Below are 17,747 nucleotides of genomic sequence, written 5' to 3' on the forward strand. Positions count from 1 at the left end.
TCTCCCAAAGCTGATTTCAAGCCACTGTACTCTAGTAGATCACAAATGGCAAAGTGTCAACATTTATTACATGTGAATTTTAAAATGAAGAATATGCTTTGGAGGCACAATTTAAGGTGCAGCATCTTCCCCCCAGGTTTTCGATTTGACAGACAAGTTTCCATTAAAAGCAAATTGTGCAACTATGTTAGGTTCCAAATTTAACATGTAGGGATATATTACATTCCTTAAAAAAAAACCTACTATCTTGCAATTAGACAGAGATCAGATCACAAAGATCAGGAAATGTCCATTAAAAGCAGATCCAAGTAAGTCACGAACTTTTGCAAAGCAATTCTGCATAGAGTATAACCAGGCAAATTCTGCTGCAGCTCTAAGAAATATCACTGAACCATTTGGCTTGACTATACATAAAAGCCAACAGTGCCAATTTCCTGTTGTTGTTTTTTCTTTTCTTTAAAAAATATTTTATTCTATGCTATCTTATTATGAAAAAGCACGTGTACATTTGCATTACCTTAAAGCTTAAACTGTCACTAAGCATGGCTCTGAAAGTACTGTCCTTTCTGTATATCCCATTAATAATTTTAGAGTAATACCTCTGTTTAATAGTAAAATCCTTTCCTTCTCAACCCAACTGTTTTGAGGAGAAACTTACTATTGCAAGGAAAGATATTTCAATATTTACATTACATAATTAACCAGTAAAACAGAAACAATGAAAGCCAAGACTAAGTATCCTTGTTTCACAGTAGCCTCGTATTTAGGCCACCAATTTATAGAAACAAGATGACAGCAGACAACCAGTATTTGAAAATTTAATTCTGACTGGGCCCATTTTTATGATGCAGTAATTTTCCACAGATGCAGCTTCAACTTGCACACACAGTATACCAGGGACAGGAAAAGAATTTGGATAGATGTCTTCAGAACATGAGAAGATGCCTGTATGATTGGCATGTTCATTTGTTTACTATTTAATAGCAAATCCAAGGACAAATGATAAAGTGAGTTGGATTTTCACATTCCTCTTCCTAAAAGAACAGGATATTTAGCACATGCCACCAGTCTGCTGTTGAAACACATCAATAGTATCTTCATCTTCCAACTGTGCAGGTGTGTCTGTTTCATTAATTGGTTGTCCATCAAATCTGAATCTAACCTGTCTCATTGACAAACCCTGTCTCTCACAATAGGCCTTCATTAGTTTACTTAGTTGTGGGTGCTGTTTTATTTTAAACTGGACCACTGATCCATTTGGCCAGCTACTTTTAAATTGATATGGTCATCCTCCATTTTTATTCCTTCCTTGGGTTTCTCCTCGGATATGCACATCAGCCAAGGACCTCCTCAAGCAGCAAGTCCGCACCTGCTTGGAGCCCGTCTTCCTGTCCTCTCCTCTCCTCTCCTCTCCCACCCGCCGCCAATTTTCTGTTCTAACACAGTATCTAGCACATATCACGTTAATATTCCATCGGTACAAAAACAATGTCTACAACCCACTCCTCGAAGTGTGAAGGCTTGGTTTTGGCTTATTCTAGCACATGCACATAGTGTCAAACCATGGTTTAGTGTTACACGTGAACCAGACCAGATAGTTCTACACAGGGAGGAAAAGAGCACACCAGCTTTGTTAACCAGTCCTATGTTCTGTTGGAAACTGAAATATTGCAGTCTGTATGGTAGGATGTGAACAAACTGAATTCTACATGCCACAGAAGAAAGTGGCTCGGCGGGCACAGAATATAAGCAAACAGACACACATATGCTGCCAAGTGCAGTCCATTTCTGGCTTTAAGCTGTTCATTACTCATATATGCCACAGAAACACTTATTCCAGTGCACAGTCTTTAGTCTTTAAAGTTCGGGGGAGTGCATGCACACACACACACACGTGCGCGCATGCACACACACATACACACAAAGCGTTATGATTCTCTCTCTCCTTTTTCTATAAGTTGGAAGAAGCCAAGATCATTTTTCATACATCTCATCCTCCCAAGAAAACTCAGTCTTCTGGTGCTACAGCAAACATATTTCATTTGACAGACATGCACAAATGTACACCAACAACAACAGGACTAAGTCCTCCCTGTCTAAGTAACAGACACTATATATGACAATATCTCAATTCAAAAAAATGTTCTTAAGTATTTTGCATCTATACATGACAGCTTTGTTTTCTTCATGTAAGCAAGGCACAAGATGTGCTTATATGCTTATATGTGCTTATATGCTTTGCCTTACCAAAAAAATTTCAAATCACTTGACTAGGAAAAACTTTGGCCAGGAAAAACAACAACCAGTCACCTACAAATTAGTGAGCATAGGCAATTAAGTAAAATAGTTAATTCTCTTTTGATTATGAAGCATATCAAGTTCCAGAGAGGAAAAGATCCTTCTCAACATAAACACATACACTTGTCGTCATCACCGGGCCATGAAAGATCATGGCTGGGATCTTAATGGCACAGCAAGAGAGCTTTGTTGAATAGGGAGGCCTTCTCTAGCCATCTCCTCTAAAAGTAGACCTCACCCCACATTCCCCAGTTGACAACCCGTTTCTGAAACTCAGGGGGACTTTTTGCAACAGCATCTCGTACTGCACAATGAGTGGCAATTAGATGCAGGGGAATCCAAACAAAGGCGGTGAGTTGTGTGAGGGCCTGCACCTACTTGGCCCTCACACAAACAAAAGAAGCAGAGAGACCGAGGCAACAGTCCCAATATGTACCTAGATGTCATCCTAAGAAGGACGATCCACAAAAGGGACAGCAAATGTTAGAACAAGAAGGGTTGTTGTTTCTGTTTTTAAGGTGCTATGTTTGTTGCTCTAGATTGTTAAAGAGTTCAGCAGCAGTTTTCAAGCACGATACCTTTTGGGCATACAAGTCAGTGTGAAATTTGAAGTAGCTAAATCATGAGGTGGGGAACTGGATCTGGTTGATGGGCCAAATATTCATCTGCACCACCACCCCAACCCAATTTGACATGTGGCTGGGGCAGCCCACCTGCCAATCACTTGACATCACAATCAGATGACCCCTTTTGGACAGCAATTTGCAATCACACCGTCCAGATAAAGAGCCTTCCAAATTGCTTCTCAAGAACCAACAACCAGTTGACAGACAAACAGGATAAAATATATTTCTGAGAAATTGCTTCCCAGGTACCACAAGGAAACAATATACATTAAAACATCTGCAAAATAATGAGATCCTGACAACATAAACTTGTGTGATTGCTCAAATACCTGAATACACTCCTGCTACATCTGTCCATGTGAGCACGAACCTATCCTTGGGTTATGTCATATGTTGTAGCACATACCAATCGTAATCAGCGGAATGCAGGATCACTTATATCCAGGATTACCACCTTCATATATTACATTTTTCTTTAGAAAGCGAGCACCTCAACACAAGTCAGAACTGCTCATGTGGACAAAAATGTGTTTGGGGAACCAACTCAAAGACACAACAAAGATTAGCGACTTTAAGTCAGCAAATGCTCTTCATGAGTCCAGGGGTATCAGCAGTAAAATTTATACAACACTCAAGAAGTTAACTCTTAGCTTACGCACTCAAAACCAGTTGCTGAATTAACAGAAACACAGGAAGCTGCCTTATACTGAGTGTTTTCTAGCTCAATACAGTGGTACCTCAGGTTACGAAGTTAATTCATTCCGGAGGTCCATTCTTAACCTGAAACCGTCCTTAACCTGAGGCACACTTTCGCTAATGGAGCCTCTCACTGCCGCCGCGCAATTTCCGTTCTCATCCTGGGGCAAAGGTCTCAAGCCGAGGTACTACTTCCAGGTTAGCGGAGTTTGTAATCCGAAGTGTTTGTAACCTGAAGCGTTTGTAACCCGAGGTACCACTGTACTGTCCACCGCTGACTGGAAGCAGATCTCCAGAATGTCCCAGCTGGGGATCAAACCTGGGACCTTCTTTACACAAAGCAAATGCTCTACTGATGAGCTATGGTCCTTCTCCATACGCCATTTCCCCCCTTGTATGTAGGTGACAGAAGCCATATGCATGAATAAAACAAACACCACAGTAAAGATATACCGCTCTGGGCAGAGATAAGGAGGAATTGTAGAAGCACTTACCTCTCTCTTTTAGGAGTGTGGACTGATAGTTGTCCATTTGTTGAGGCATGTGAGTTTATTATTAAGGAGGCCTTAGAGGAGGCCGAGGAGGAGATGCATGTTGTCGACAGGTCCAAACTGCTGTGGTTGTTGCTTGCGGCTTCCTCTGCTGTGTGAGAACCCGTCACTTCCTTCCAGAGTTGCTGCAGTTCATTTGGAATCATGCCTGAAACAAAATTGAATAGTGAAATTAATTAACAGCTAATTTAGCCATCTTCAAACAGTAATTAATATCAAAGCCGGAAAACAAAACCTAGTCTGGGAGGTTATTTTTCAAATTCCAAGGACCAAGTAATAAATGCCACATACACACCACTGAATTGGAGCAATAGTAATGCTGCCTGCCAAGTCAACGTTTCTCACAAACTGCATGTCCCTGCGGTCGATTAGTTAGGCTTCACTGTTATGGTAAACTGGAAGGCGGGCAACACGGAGGTCCCATTGCAGTCAATACATCAAAAGCCAAAAGATAGTTTTTAAAGGCTATTTCTAGTCCTCACTGAAGACGTGAATACAGGAATATGAAAGGCTCAGACATAAGGAAAGAAAATCATGGCATTTCCCTTATTTTTTTATTATTTCATGATGAACTTTCACATTTAAATAATGCAATACTTTTAAGTCCAATGAGTCAACCAACCTGGGCTGGCTGCATGTTTTAGAGAGCCTTGAGCAAAGTGCTCTCTGGTAGATTGATGGGTTAAAGGTAAAGGGACCCCTGACTGTTAGGTCCAGTTGCGGACGACTCTGGGGTTGCGGTGCTCATCTCACTTTACTGGCCAAGGGAGCCAGCGTACAGCTTCCAGGTCATGTGGCCAGCATGATTAAGCTGCTTCTGGCGCAACAGAACACCAAAACCAGAGCAGCGCAGGGAAACGCAGTTTACCTTCCCATCAGAGTGGTACCTATTTATCTACTTGCATTGGTGTGCTTTCGAACTGCTAGGTTGGCAGGAGCTGGGACCGAGCAGTGGGTGACCATTTAGGTTAATGGCTGAAGAAGTTGTCTCAACAGAAGTGTTAATTGTTTTTAAAAACACACACAATACAACAGCAGCAGCAACATTTTTGTATGTGTGAATGTAACAGATTTAGGAGAATTGCTGGCGTGAGAGCAGAACAAGTTACATTCAGAATAGTGTGCTGCCAGCCCATGACATTCTCTAGAACAGAGATGGCATTTTTGTGTGCAATTAAGCTAGGACTTTTCGATACAGAGAGATTTGTGCTTCCTCATGTGGCGTTCTCTCTTAAGATCTACCAGACAACAGGTGGCAGTGGGAAAGAACAGTCAAGCCACCTAGCTATTTTATCAATTGTGAACTTGCAAACCAAATTGGCTTTGGGGAGTTAATTCATGATTTTTAGCAAGGACCAGGAAAAAATAAAGCTTTGAAGTGAATTGGTGAGTTTATACATGGTTTCAGTGGCGTAGCAGGGGGGGCCGGCCGCACCGGGTGCAACATCTGGGGGTTAGGGTTAGGGGGCGCAAATTACTTGCCTTGCCCCGGGTGCTGACAACCCACGCTACGCCACTGCATGGTTTGCAGTCATACACTCATTTCAGAAATATTATTTAATGAGAATGTATGTATGGGATGATACTGGTTTATGTATGTGAAGGGACCCTATTGTAAGTTTGTACTGGGTCCAAAAGAATACACTTCAGCCCTGTGACAAGCTCAATCACTGTCAGCTTTAACATGGCACAGCTTCTTGAATATCCTTACAGACTCATTACTTGTCACCTAAGATTTTAGGCCTTAATGCACAAACAACCTTTCATGCTTTACGTCAAGCTATTTGGGACATAGGACAAACAATTTACTCAACATATACAATTCCTGGGGGAATATATATTGAGAGAGTGGAAACTAGTTAAAACAGAACCTTTTATTATTGATAGGCCCATTCTCTTAATCACAATGGGAAGTAAAGTTCCAACTGAGGTTTTCCTTGCAAGATTTATATTGCAAAACAATTATTGGCTGCTTTCTGAAGGAGAATCTAAATAAATAGTGCTTCGTTTTCTAAGAGACTTGGCGACAGATGCATTTTAACCTCTCTTCAGAAGCAAGGAAGGTCTTCAAAATAAATTTATTCATCTGTGTTATTATGACAACATGAACCACAATGGTACTAATTTTGTGCTTAAGTTGTAAATGATGACAAATAGCTTTGTTATTAAATACAGTTTTTATTAATCACTTTTAGACATAAATTATGAATTCACATTGTCTTCATGAAATGCTTTTCAAATTTTAACAGTCAAATTGATTATACCATGATTATTTCATTAACACACCTATCTTTCTCATTAATTTTGGTTTCTAGCACTGCTCAGTTAATTGATGGATGTGTCTAGCTTAAAAAACCCTGCAAGTTTCTATATAAGTAACACTATTATTATTACTGTCATTTCTTGATCAGTGCTAATGAGCCATTGGAAGTGAAATAAAAACATACTTTTTTAAAAAGAAGAAATACTGTTTAACAAGGTAAGTTCAAAATGGTGTATGCCACCAACTTCATATTTTGAGGAAATTACAGTTTAATATGACATCCCATAAAGGTTATGCATGCCAAAATCTGAGAGTAGTTTGTTCTACTGTTGTAGACTGGCATGGGCATATGGGACAAGATGGAGTTTTAAGTTTTAAAAGCATGTAGAATCAGTCATGTTTTCAAAAATAAAATTAATTGATTTCTTTTGAAGAACTTGGAAGTCTAGGTGTCAATGGATGCAACTGCTTTGTTTCAACCTGTACTCTGTTATCCTTGCTTTTTTTCAAGGGTGGGGAGGAGAATCTGCCATTTTTAAAATATACATCCATGTCTGAAACAGACATGTCTCTTACCAAACCTAAGGCATTAAAGACAGTATACAATATATTCATTTGAAACACATAATAAAAAATGCCAAGGTCTAAATTTAATTTATTTTTGTCATTTAGAATACAATGGCTAGATAATCATCTCAACGTGATCAGCCAAACATCTTTACTTTGCTAAACTGTTAAAGATTTTAATTATGCTAGCTTTGGAGAGCACTGGTCTAATGAGGCGATAGACTCCAGAGAATCTAAGTGGTTAAGAACTGTGAAATGAGTCTGATAGGATTTTTTTTATATTCACCGTGGATCGTTTGCATATCAAAGAGGAGTAAATTATTGCACGACAGACCAATAACCTTCCCCGCCTTTCTGAGAGTAGCATTAACGAAAACATTTGGTCTTTGCTAGTGGGCCGCCTAAAAATATATATGCAAAAATGCTTTTTAAGTGTTTGCAATTAGTACATATTCTAAAATACACTTCGGTTTATACATTAAGTGATCAGATAGTCTAAAGATGCATCTATAGCTATAAAGTCATTCCTTCTCCTTTCATAAAAATCAAATGCCAATTATATTTTGATGGATTTTGTCCCATATGAGCATTTAGTTATTAGACATATTCAATTATTGCTTGTCCCTTGAAATTAAACCTCTGAGGCAATTTAAACAAAGAGAAAGGTCACGACACAATCCTGTGTCCTGTTTAGCTGCAACTGGGCTATTATTTTCAAACACCTTGCAAAGTGACAGTGTGGGATGTATTTTTAGCTAACACGCTTGACAGGACTGTCTCCACACTAACAATTACCTGTGAATATGACTGACCCTTTCACCACTGTTTACTCAGTTGAAACAATAGTGAATGGACTTGTCTGTTGATGGGAACATATTGATAATAGAACACATGAGTCAACATCATTTTTATTTTGGGAGGATACACTGATATGAGAAAAAGACATTTGTCGTTATCATTACTGTTACCATTAGCTATTATAAAATCTTCGTATACATAACTCTAGATTTTCAAAGTGAGATGATGCTGTGTGTTTCTGCTTGATTGTCGTTGATTTATATGACAAAAAAAAAACTGAATACCACAGAAAGTCTCTCGATACATCAAGGGCAAAAGGGGCAATTAGCAAGCTGTAACATCTACAGCAGGATTTGTCCACTATATAACAGATGGGCAATTCATAACATTAATGAGAACTGTCTTTGTACAACAAAATCTAAACAAATTCCACAAGTTTGATATAAAAGGCAAAGAAAATATCTGTAACTGCAGTTGGAGGTGGTCACGGGCATAAGGACTGCAGATCAGATTGAATTATGCAACAGAATCTAATTATGATGTCACAGAGATCCAAGTGACATAATTGTCCCCCAAACCAGGACAATGCTATTATGAACTCTTCAACAAGTAATCGTTTTCTTTTTTAGCACAAACTCCATGGATAATTTTATCTGACAGTTGAGAAATGTTGCAGAAAGTTAGTTACTGCTAAATCAAACCTAAGGGCTGATTAAATATAGTGGCCTCTGCTACTAGCAGAACCTAAGAGGTGGGAATGATACAATCACGATGAACCCACCGACACTAGAATATTGTAATATCAGAGAGAAATCACATTTTTTTAGCTTCTAACATTGGGCTCATAGTTATTAGCATTCTAATTTATGTTCCATCAATTTGGTAGGTACAAATTGAGAGCACAGGCATGTATCTATCTTCGAAGCACATCAAATAGATAAAATAAGGTAAAAGGTAAATGACCCCTGGACAGTTAGGTGACTATGGGGTGCAGCGCTCATCTCGCTTCAGGCTGAGGGAGCCAATGTTTGTCCATAGGCAGCTTTCTGGGTCATGTGGCCAGCAGGACTAAATCACTTCTGGCGCAACGGAACACTGTGACGGAAGCCAGAGCACACAAAAATGCCATTTATCTTTCTGCCACAGTGGTACCTATTTATCTACTTGCACTGGTGTGCTTTCGAACTGCTAGGTTGGCAGGAGCTGAGACAGAGCAACGGGCGCTCACTCCATCCTGGGGATTTGAACTGCCGACTTTCCGAATCCTAATATGTTTCCTTGAAAGTGAGGTCCACTGAGATTAGAATCAGAGTACCTTCTATTTTGGTATTGTGTAGTTCTGGTGTTCTAGGTTCGGTTGTTTAGGATGCTTCTTAAATGAAGTTTGCTTTACAGCTGATGCTGAGTACAGACTAGATTATTGATGCATTTGAATGTAAGGGCAGGAGTGATTACACAAATGTTTCAGTGTTATATATGCTTTTTTATTGCAAGGCAATGGATTGTAATTGATTAAAACTTTTTAAATGTTTTGCTTCAGAGCTCTTTGAAACAAGCAAGAAATGCTGCATCATTTGTGGTTGTTTCTGTCATATTTACCAATATAATTTCACCTCTAAAATGCAGAAACAGATTGAATGGCTTGTATTTTTAACAACAAATGTACTTCCATCTAGTAAAAGATTATTTATGTACTTTAAAACAGTTTCCAGTCACAAAAAGGGTGTCTATACTTTAAGTGTTCATTGCCAATTATTATTACAGACTGGAGCTTTCACACTCTTCTTCGTTGCATTTTTTTCTTCGTGGGAGAAGTATCTTCTTCATTATAGAAGAAAATGCAGGCAAAGGCTTAAAAAATGTATGTTGTGGGGACAGCTGACAGATTACTGTTCGTGGAACTCGATTTTCCAACCCCAGGTACTCACTGGCTCAAAGACAACTTGAGTTGCTCAACCTCTTTTTGTCCTTGTACCTCCATACCCAGGTGACCATGTTCAAGCAAGCAGAAAGTTGATTTAAACCTCGTAACGACATCAGTTTTTAGCCATCAGATCTCTCCAATAAAGGAAAGGAATGTGTTGCATTCTGACCTGTCTGAATTCTCAAGTTACCTTTCCCCCTGTCTTTTCCACAACACAACAGCACCCCCAAATCCTAATAGTGTGAAAGGGGGGAGGGGAATAATAACGTAACTGAAATTAGCCACCAACACAACCCAAACTGCCTTTGTTTTGTGTTTGCTTGATCTCCAGTGCTCACCCCCTTTTAAATATGCTTCCTCCTAATGTGATAGGAATTAATAGTTATACTACACTGCAAAGCCTATCAATCAATGCCCCCGACTGCTGAATTACCTACTGGTGTCTCTGATGTGTTGCTGCGCAGATTACACTTCATGCATCACCACATTCATTTCTTTCACATTACACATGACCGTGTCTTGTCACTGCCCAATTGCCCTCTTTTGGACAGCTTAACTGATGTACTATATACAATGAGCATCACCAAGCAAACTTAACAGTATAGAAACTGTGGGAAAAAATTTGGAAGGCTGCAGCCTGAGTCCAGGGGTGGGTATGCAAGAACAGCTTGTGATGTTTCTTACCAATAAATCTGGAGGTATAATTAACTTGTGCTGTAATTTTTTTACATGTACAAAACCGGCAATAGTCTGCATGCCTTCTCCTGCTTTTCCCCCCTAGGGTTTTTACTTTATTTTTTCTTACTCATCCATATTGTCCATAATGTGCCAAGTAAATTTCCCAGTAGTCTCAACCTCTCTCAGGAACAGCAGGAGTTTGGAGCACATAACCAACACCAACCCTTCGATAAAAACCACTAAGTATTTGAGCCTGTTCAGGCATTACCTGGCATGTAGGATTCTATCAGGAAAGAAATCAAAAGCATGCTCCCTCCATTGACCTCAGTGCAGGAAAAAGGTAACAAGTGCACTGAGAGACCACGTGTTCAGATAAATGCAAGACATCGTGATTCAGTTAATTAATTTTCTCCAGAGGAGAAACAGAAAAAATAATATATGAGCAAGAAGGTTGCTTTCAGATCTCTTCTGCTATGTACCCAGAAACAACTGAACAGGTATTTTGGGCAGTAAAGGTGAATTTAGGATTGGGGTGGGGGAAGGAGGAAAAAAGTCTATCACTTGTACAGTGGTACCTCGGGTTACAAACACCTCGGGTTACAAACACTTCAGGTTACAAACACTGCTAACCCGGAAGCAGTACCTCGGGTTAAGAACTTTACCTCAGGATGAGAACAGAAATTGTGCGGTGGTGGCAGAGGGAGGCCCCATTAGCTAAAGTGGTACCCTCAGGTTAAGAATGGTTTCGGGTTAAGAACGGACCTCCGGAACGAATTAAGTTTGTAACCAGAGGTACCACTGTACTCAATTACGGAGGTGGGGGAGTCACAGCAATTCTTTTTCTGATAGCCCACATAGCTACTGTTTTCAGAAGATTGCAGGAGGCATGTTTTGGCTAAATTCAGTGGGTGTCAGGAGATGGATTTCATTAAGGTCCCCCTGATATTTCTCCCTGCAATTTGAGTGCTGTCTATATGTGAATGTAGAAAGTGCAGTGATATGCTGTGAAAAGTGTCAGCTCCTGATTTCTGCCCATTACATTGCTGTAAGATGCACACACAGCCTCACAGCAACACGCTATGTACAAGACATCCAAACAATATGAAGTAGAGATACTACATTTTATTTCCAATTTTCTTCTTCTTTAAGAGCGTAAAAGCTTTCAAGTTACACAGAACTCTTCATCTGCGTAACTTTTAACTTTTCTTATATGCTTTTAAGGTTGCATATTCTTACAAAGCTAATTGGGCTGGAAAGCATCAGTTCAACTATTCCCCGGTATCAACCATCACTTACCTGCTGCTCAAAATAAAGCTGTTATAACACAGACTTGATAGATTCATAAGGCCTGAAATTCAGTTTTGGAGGCTTCATTAGGACAAGGAACTTAAACCTAATTCTCCAAGAGGTAGATCCATCCATTAAGTAGAAAAACGCAAGACACTCAGAAGTGCTTTCCCAGTATTATATACCGTATTTTTTGCTCTAGAAGACTCACTTTTTCCCTCCTAAAAAGTAAGGGGAAATGTGTGTGCGTCTTATGGAGTGAATGCACGCTGCGCAGCTATCCCAGAAGCCAGAACAGCAAGAGGGATCGCTGCTTTCGCTGTGCAGCAATCCCTCTTGCTGTTCTGGCTTCTGGGATTCAGAATTCCCCCCCCCCCTTGTTTTCCTTCTCCAAAAACTAGGTGCGTCTTATGGTCTGGTGCGTCTTATAGAGCAAAAAATACGGCATTTCTCTAGCGCTGGATAGATTTGTCAGATTAGTGTGAAGCCTGTGAAAGCTTCATTTCACAAGGCAGCAGTCCTCAACATGCCACACATACCTTGAGCAAGTGGCTGCAATGGCAAGGTAGGCTGGCCAGGCTGAATCGTCAGCAGACCCTGGCGCTGCAAAGACAGGAGGTGCTGTTGCTGCAGTTGTTGCATCTGCAAAAGCTGCTGCTGAAAGGCCAACTGCTGTGAAGTCACCTGTTGCTGCTGGGGCTGTGAAACAAAAGAAGAAGAAGAAAAGAAATTATGGGTGGAATCCAACATAGTGCCAAGTGAACGTTTCGTCAGTAACGATGGCTGGAAACAATTCTGTGTGGGGAGAGAATCCCATAACCAGAGCACCACCACCAAAAAGGCCCTGTAGCAGAACATATTGTTGCAAAGCAGACCTGCACAACTTGGGTCCCACTAGCTAAATCTGACTGCATACCAAGGACTTGATAAATGCTGATTTTACTGCCCCGTACACGTGTAAAACCAAGGGACATGTCAAGCACATGGCTAGCTACATTTCACAGCTGGTAGGCCACATTCAGCTTGGTGAGTCCAGCAGCGCAGGCCTGCTGTATAATCAGTTTCCAACAAACCATCACATTCAGGGAGAGAAGGTATCTGATCTTGACATGTAAAGAGTGTCCAGTGGCCTGATGCCCAGAGGGAGGTTGCATTACAGTATCTAAATTTAGTCTACCAGAAAAACTTGGACTGGGTTTTGGGAAGACGGAGTCTATGTTCCATAGCACTGAATGGAACCCACAAAGGATACTTCTCACTTTTCTAGAAAACCATATTCTGATTGGTAGTCTTGCAGGGGGCAGGGCTGTATGTACCATATTCAGCCTCTCCCTTCTCTGATCAGTACAGTACCATTGCATCTTATGTGGGGGTTTGGTACCAAGGGTTCCTTGTATATGCAAAAACACGTATTATAATTATTAATAAAATACTAAGCAACACACTATGTATTGTTGCATGTATTTATGTGCTGATTACCTTAGGAAAATAAAAGGGTATATTTGTATAATATTATACATAGAATAAAGCATAAAATGAAATACGTGTTTGCATTTTTAGAGGAACTGGTAAAAACATAAACATGCTTCTCATGAAGATCAAGGTGTGAGATGGGTGTTGGGGGGGGGGGGGAGTTCAACATTGAGATTTGCAGAAAACTCCATCCCAAAATGCAGCTGCAGCTAACAAATTTTTGCAGCCCCAGCCATTATACCTCACTCTGATAGTATATTTCAATATAACCCAGTCATAAAGACATTAACGAAAGTTTGCTTTGCAAATTGGGTGGGGTGGTGATGACAAGCGTTTGTGTCTGGGTGTGGAGTAGAAGAACTGTGGATTTAGCATTGGCGCTGAAAACACATCAGAAGCTGAGCATGTGCACACAGACACCTTGTTCCTTAATGCTAAGCGTTGTCTTCCCTATGACAGGAAAGTGGGAGGCAGGAGGGGGGTTGTTATGGGAAAAAAATAATGTAATATTTGCTAAGAAAGGTGGGAGGAGCAGCACAATCTTTTTCAAGGTGCTGATCTGTCTGGGATACCACTGCCCTATAGGTGTGCTTCCTATTTTCAAACATATATGAAGAGGGAGCACAGGCTGAAGTTGCTCATGAATATATGGAGGGCATTATCTCAGAGGCAAACTTCTTCGTTCCAAGTGTAGGGATGGGAGAGGCTGCAGTTTCCTAGCCAAAGGCACTCTGCTCCCTCAATTCTTTCTCTCTGTGAAGCCCCCTTTTGTTGTTTTTCCCAGAGTGGCTGGGGAAACCCAGCCAGATTGGCGGGGTATAAATAATATATTGTTGTTGTTGTTTTATTATTATCACCACCATCATCTTTCCCCTTAGATTAAAATGTCTGGTCAATCTTTATTGCTGGCCATAGGGAAGATTTCAAAAAGGCTTGCACCCATCCTGTCCACTATTGTGTTAAAAAAAAAATTCTCCAGCTTGCTAAATTTTCAACACAAGCTGTAACCTGGCTTCTATCAAACAAACCATAGTTGGTGTTAACCACAGTTTGTCAGTTTGGGTGCCTCAACAGGCTGTGGTTAAGTACAAATGGAAGCGAAAGCTCCTAAGCTCTTCCTTGCGTCGGGTGGAGTGGCTCAATCTTGTCATGCTGAAGTTATGATTTAGTTTGATGTCTGAAGAGTATTAAAGAGAAAGAGTAAACAATTCCTCTGGGCACACCCCATATAGTTCTTTGAATTCAGTCCAAAGTCTGACTGGATGACTTATAGATCATTCACGCAAAATCTGTATGGATTTTATCCTGACAAATAAATGCAACGATGAACATGTTAAAATAAAAATAAAGTCTGTGTGATTGACACCCTACTTCTTCCAGCTTTGGGCCAAACTGGCATGTATGTATGCCATGCGTGGCTAGGGAAGGTTCCTCACTGCTAAAGCAGACTGCACAGGAATGTCTGGTGTTATGTTTAAATTGGACAGGATTCTTCTATGCTGGGGGTGAATGCAACAATGGAATTGTATTCTCATATCTTTTTACAAGATACAGTCGGTAGCTCACAACCTTGTTGACAGTGAAGTTCTTGTGAACTTTGGCGCTGAAAAGTCAAAGCGCAAAAAGCAGCATTACGCCAACATATCATATACACTTAATTTTAATGAAAAATAACCCCACGCTATGCTCTATTTACTTATTAAAGAATTGTCTCAGCTATTAAGGCTCCAATTGGCTAATTTATTGCATTTTGCATAGTAGCTCTCTCTGTCATGCAATCAATCAATTCACACTTCTCTCTCCTGTGTTATTCCACTTAATTTTTTTTTTAACTTCAACGCTTGGGGAGGAGGAGAATTATTCACCCTCAGAAGAAGACTAAGTTGCTATATTCCACTGGGATCTGAACCCTGAACCTCTGAGGTGTAAAAGAACATGTTGCTTTTTCACTGCTGCACCCAGAGAAGCTTTTAACTACTCTGTTTATCACTTCTGACATAAATAAATGAGAAAAAAATCAGACCTTTGAAGAAGAAAAACTTCATCTAATATTGTTAATTAGCCATGACAAACGATGAAATAACATTGTAAATCTTTCATAGAAACAGCCACTAGATTTTAATTACACACATTCATAATTTAGCAAACAACATCTTATTTGAATGTGTTTAATATGTACAGTACTCAAGGCTTCAGAGTCCTTAATTTTGTTTCACTTAAGGAAGCCTTTAGGTTCTGCTCATCTTGTATTTTATTTGCTTTGTTCTTCTAAAACCATAGAAAATGCCTTTGCAGTTTTGATAAATATCTTTTTATTTATTGTACAATGACACGAGGAAAACTTAGGTTCCGTAAAATATCAATGCATCGTGCCAATGTTTAGCTATTCCTTAAGCCAGCCAAAAAAAAAAAGTTAATGTAGATTTCCTCAGTAATTATCTGAGTGATAGAAAGATAATACAGCACACTAGAACAATAAATAGAAGGAAATTATCTAATATCCCTAATCTGTTAGGAATCATATCAAGGTGGAGGTCTGCAGAGCTTTTGTAGCTAACATTTGCAGAAAGAAAGTTAACCCTTGACAGAGAGAAACATATATAATCCATATGACAGCAGAACTGAGGGAGAGGGGGAAGGGGAAGGAAGGGTGTGTGTGAAAAAACGCATGGCATTTGGAGTAACTGTATTTGCCTTTAAGAGGTCTATCTGTGCACTTTGATTTTAAAACATCTCCCCTTAAAACAAGCCATTGGTATAAATAGCTAAGAATTGGTTATAAGAACCATTCAGAAAGTATTAAAAATGTGAGATGGTGATTTTTTGTGATTATTATTTTTTTGCATCTGATTCATTTGAACTCCCCCGCCCCTTCTCCTTTATATACCTAGCTGAAATGAATAGACATCACTCGAGAACCTAACTGTATTCCTAGGATTCCAGAGGAAAAATAAATGGACAGGAGCGAAGGTGAGTGGAGCTGGAAAACCTCCCTGCTCAACATATATATTAATTCTATTGGAAGAAGGGAAAATAGAATCGGATTGAGAACCAGGTCGCAAGTATGTTGGTCAACCAAAGGGCTGACTGTCCCACAACACGTCTTCAAACCTAGACTAAGGGGGAAATGGCACAAATCTAGATTAATGGTGGAAACCACAAACATGTAATGGCATAGAATCCTACAAATTCAGTCCTTGGTGGTAGATAAACTGCATTATTTTATTATGTTTGCAGTCTCCATGTAAGGAGCATACCACAGATCAACTCTGAGTTGAAGCTGACAATGCGAATAATCTGGCTGACTGGCTGGAAGGAAGTGGGAGTGGGGCAGGGAGTGGGGGACAAAGGGACTTGAGCACAAGAATGGGCACACTTGAACATCTTCCACCGCCCTTGAACATCTGCAGATGGTTTAAAGCAGGGACCCCCAAACTTGGCCCTCTAGATGTTTTTGGGACTACAACTCCCATCATCCCTAGCTAACAGGACCAGTGGTCAGGGATGATGGGAACTGTAGTCCCAAAACATCTGGAGGGCCAAGTTTGGGGATGCCTGGTTTAAAGAAAGGCAGAATGAAGTTTCTGCGGACCATGGAGGAGCTGGGTGTGGAGAAAGGGAAATACAGTGATACCTCTGGAAACACACACCTCTGGTTGTGTATCCTTCAGGATGCGAACGTGGCAAACCCGCAAGTATTTTTCCGGGTTTCGACACGCAGTCATGTGCAGAAGCACTCTATGTGCCACGAGAATGGACAATTCCTCAGGATCTGACCGGAGCTCCGGAACAGATCCTGTGCAAAACCGGAGGTACCACTGTACCATCACCTTGCAGATTTCCCTGCTCCTCTCACAATCTACCGTATTTTTCCGTGTCTAAGATAAGGTCCCCCCCCCCACTAAAAAATAGTGTCAAAAATTATGGGGCGTCATATACATGGGGCCATCTTCCCACATTTTCTTAAATCTGAGTCCCCCAAAATAGGGGGCATCTTATACATGGGGGCGTCTTATAGATGGGAAAATACGGTATGGCCTTGTCCTGACATTTCTGCTAATAACCTAGAAACACCCCTTGCTTTCTTGATTTTTCTATACGGACCCAGGAATGGGGAACCTGTGGCCCTCTGGATGCTGTTTGACTACAACTCCCATCACCACTGATGACTGGCAGTGCTGGCTGAGGCTGATGGAACTTGGAAGTTCAAAGTTGTATGGAGTACCTTAGGCTGCCTTGCCCTGATAGACCACTGTAGACCAACCTACAGTGAAGTCGGATACATTCCGATGGTGGTGAAAATGCTTCCGATAACTATTTAAAGCATGCCACTGCAACTATACTAACAGAGCCATTGAAACTCCCCATGCAACACACTGTGGAGGTGGCCCTTCACTCAGCTCTGCTATAGAACATATGGACGGCCGATTGGCAGTTCTCCCGGCAGTAGAAAGCCCCAAATGAGGCACATCGAGGGTGGGGAAGGGGCGAGGTTGAGCCAACCTGGGATCCACAAAAGGTCTCACTGCTGGCAGTTGAGTTCATTGGTGACAAGGAGTAGTCAAAATGATAGGAGCCATTTGTGT

At 40.6% G+C, this 17,747-nt stretch overlaps 1 protein-coding gene and 1 pseudogene across 51 annotated transcripts in view; both read right to left on the bottom strand.

Annotated features, from left to right (window-relative positions):
* FOXP1 (forkhead box P1) overlaps nucleotides 1–17,747 on the bottom strand; it is a 521,641-nt gene that overhangs the window by 89,506 nt on the left and 414,388 nt on the right. For all 50 annotated transcript variants that reach the window (XR_014507549.1, XR_014507550.1, XR_014507551.1 and 47 more), the window contains 2 exons: nucleotides 12,228–12,387; nucleotides 4,115–4,319 (listed from right to left, as the gene is read on the bottom strand). Coding sequence is in view for 47 of the 50 variants with exons in the window: in XM_083425259.1 (XP_083281385.1) it covers nucleotides 4,115–4,319; nucleotides 12,228–12,387 (365 nt within the window). In the remaining 3 variants the exon portion in view is untranslated. The remainder of the gene's footprint in view (nucleotides 1–4,114; nucleotides 4,320–12,227; nucleotides 12,388–17,747) is intronic.
* On the bottom strand, nucleotides 824–1,335 carry LOC310672866 (small ubiquitin-related modifier 3-like; annotated as a pseudogene). Its single transcript has one exon. The product of its transcript is annotated as a small ubiquitin-related modifier 3-like (transcript).

This window comes from Podarcis tiliguerta (assembly GCF_965153285.1).
Source record: "Podarcis tiliguerta genome assembly, chromosome: 2".
Classification (NCBI taxonomy): Eukaryota; Metazoa; Chordata; class Lepidosauria; order Squamata; family Lacertidae; genus Podarcis; species Podarcis tiliguerta.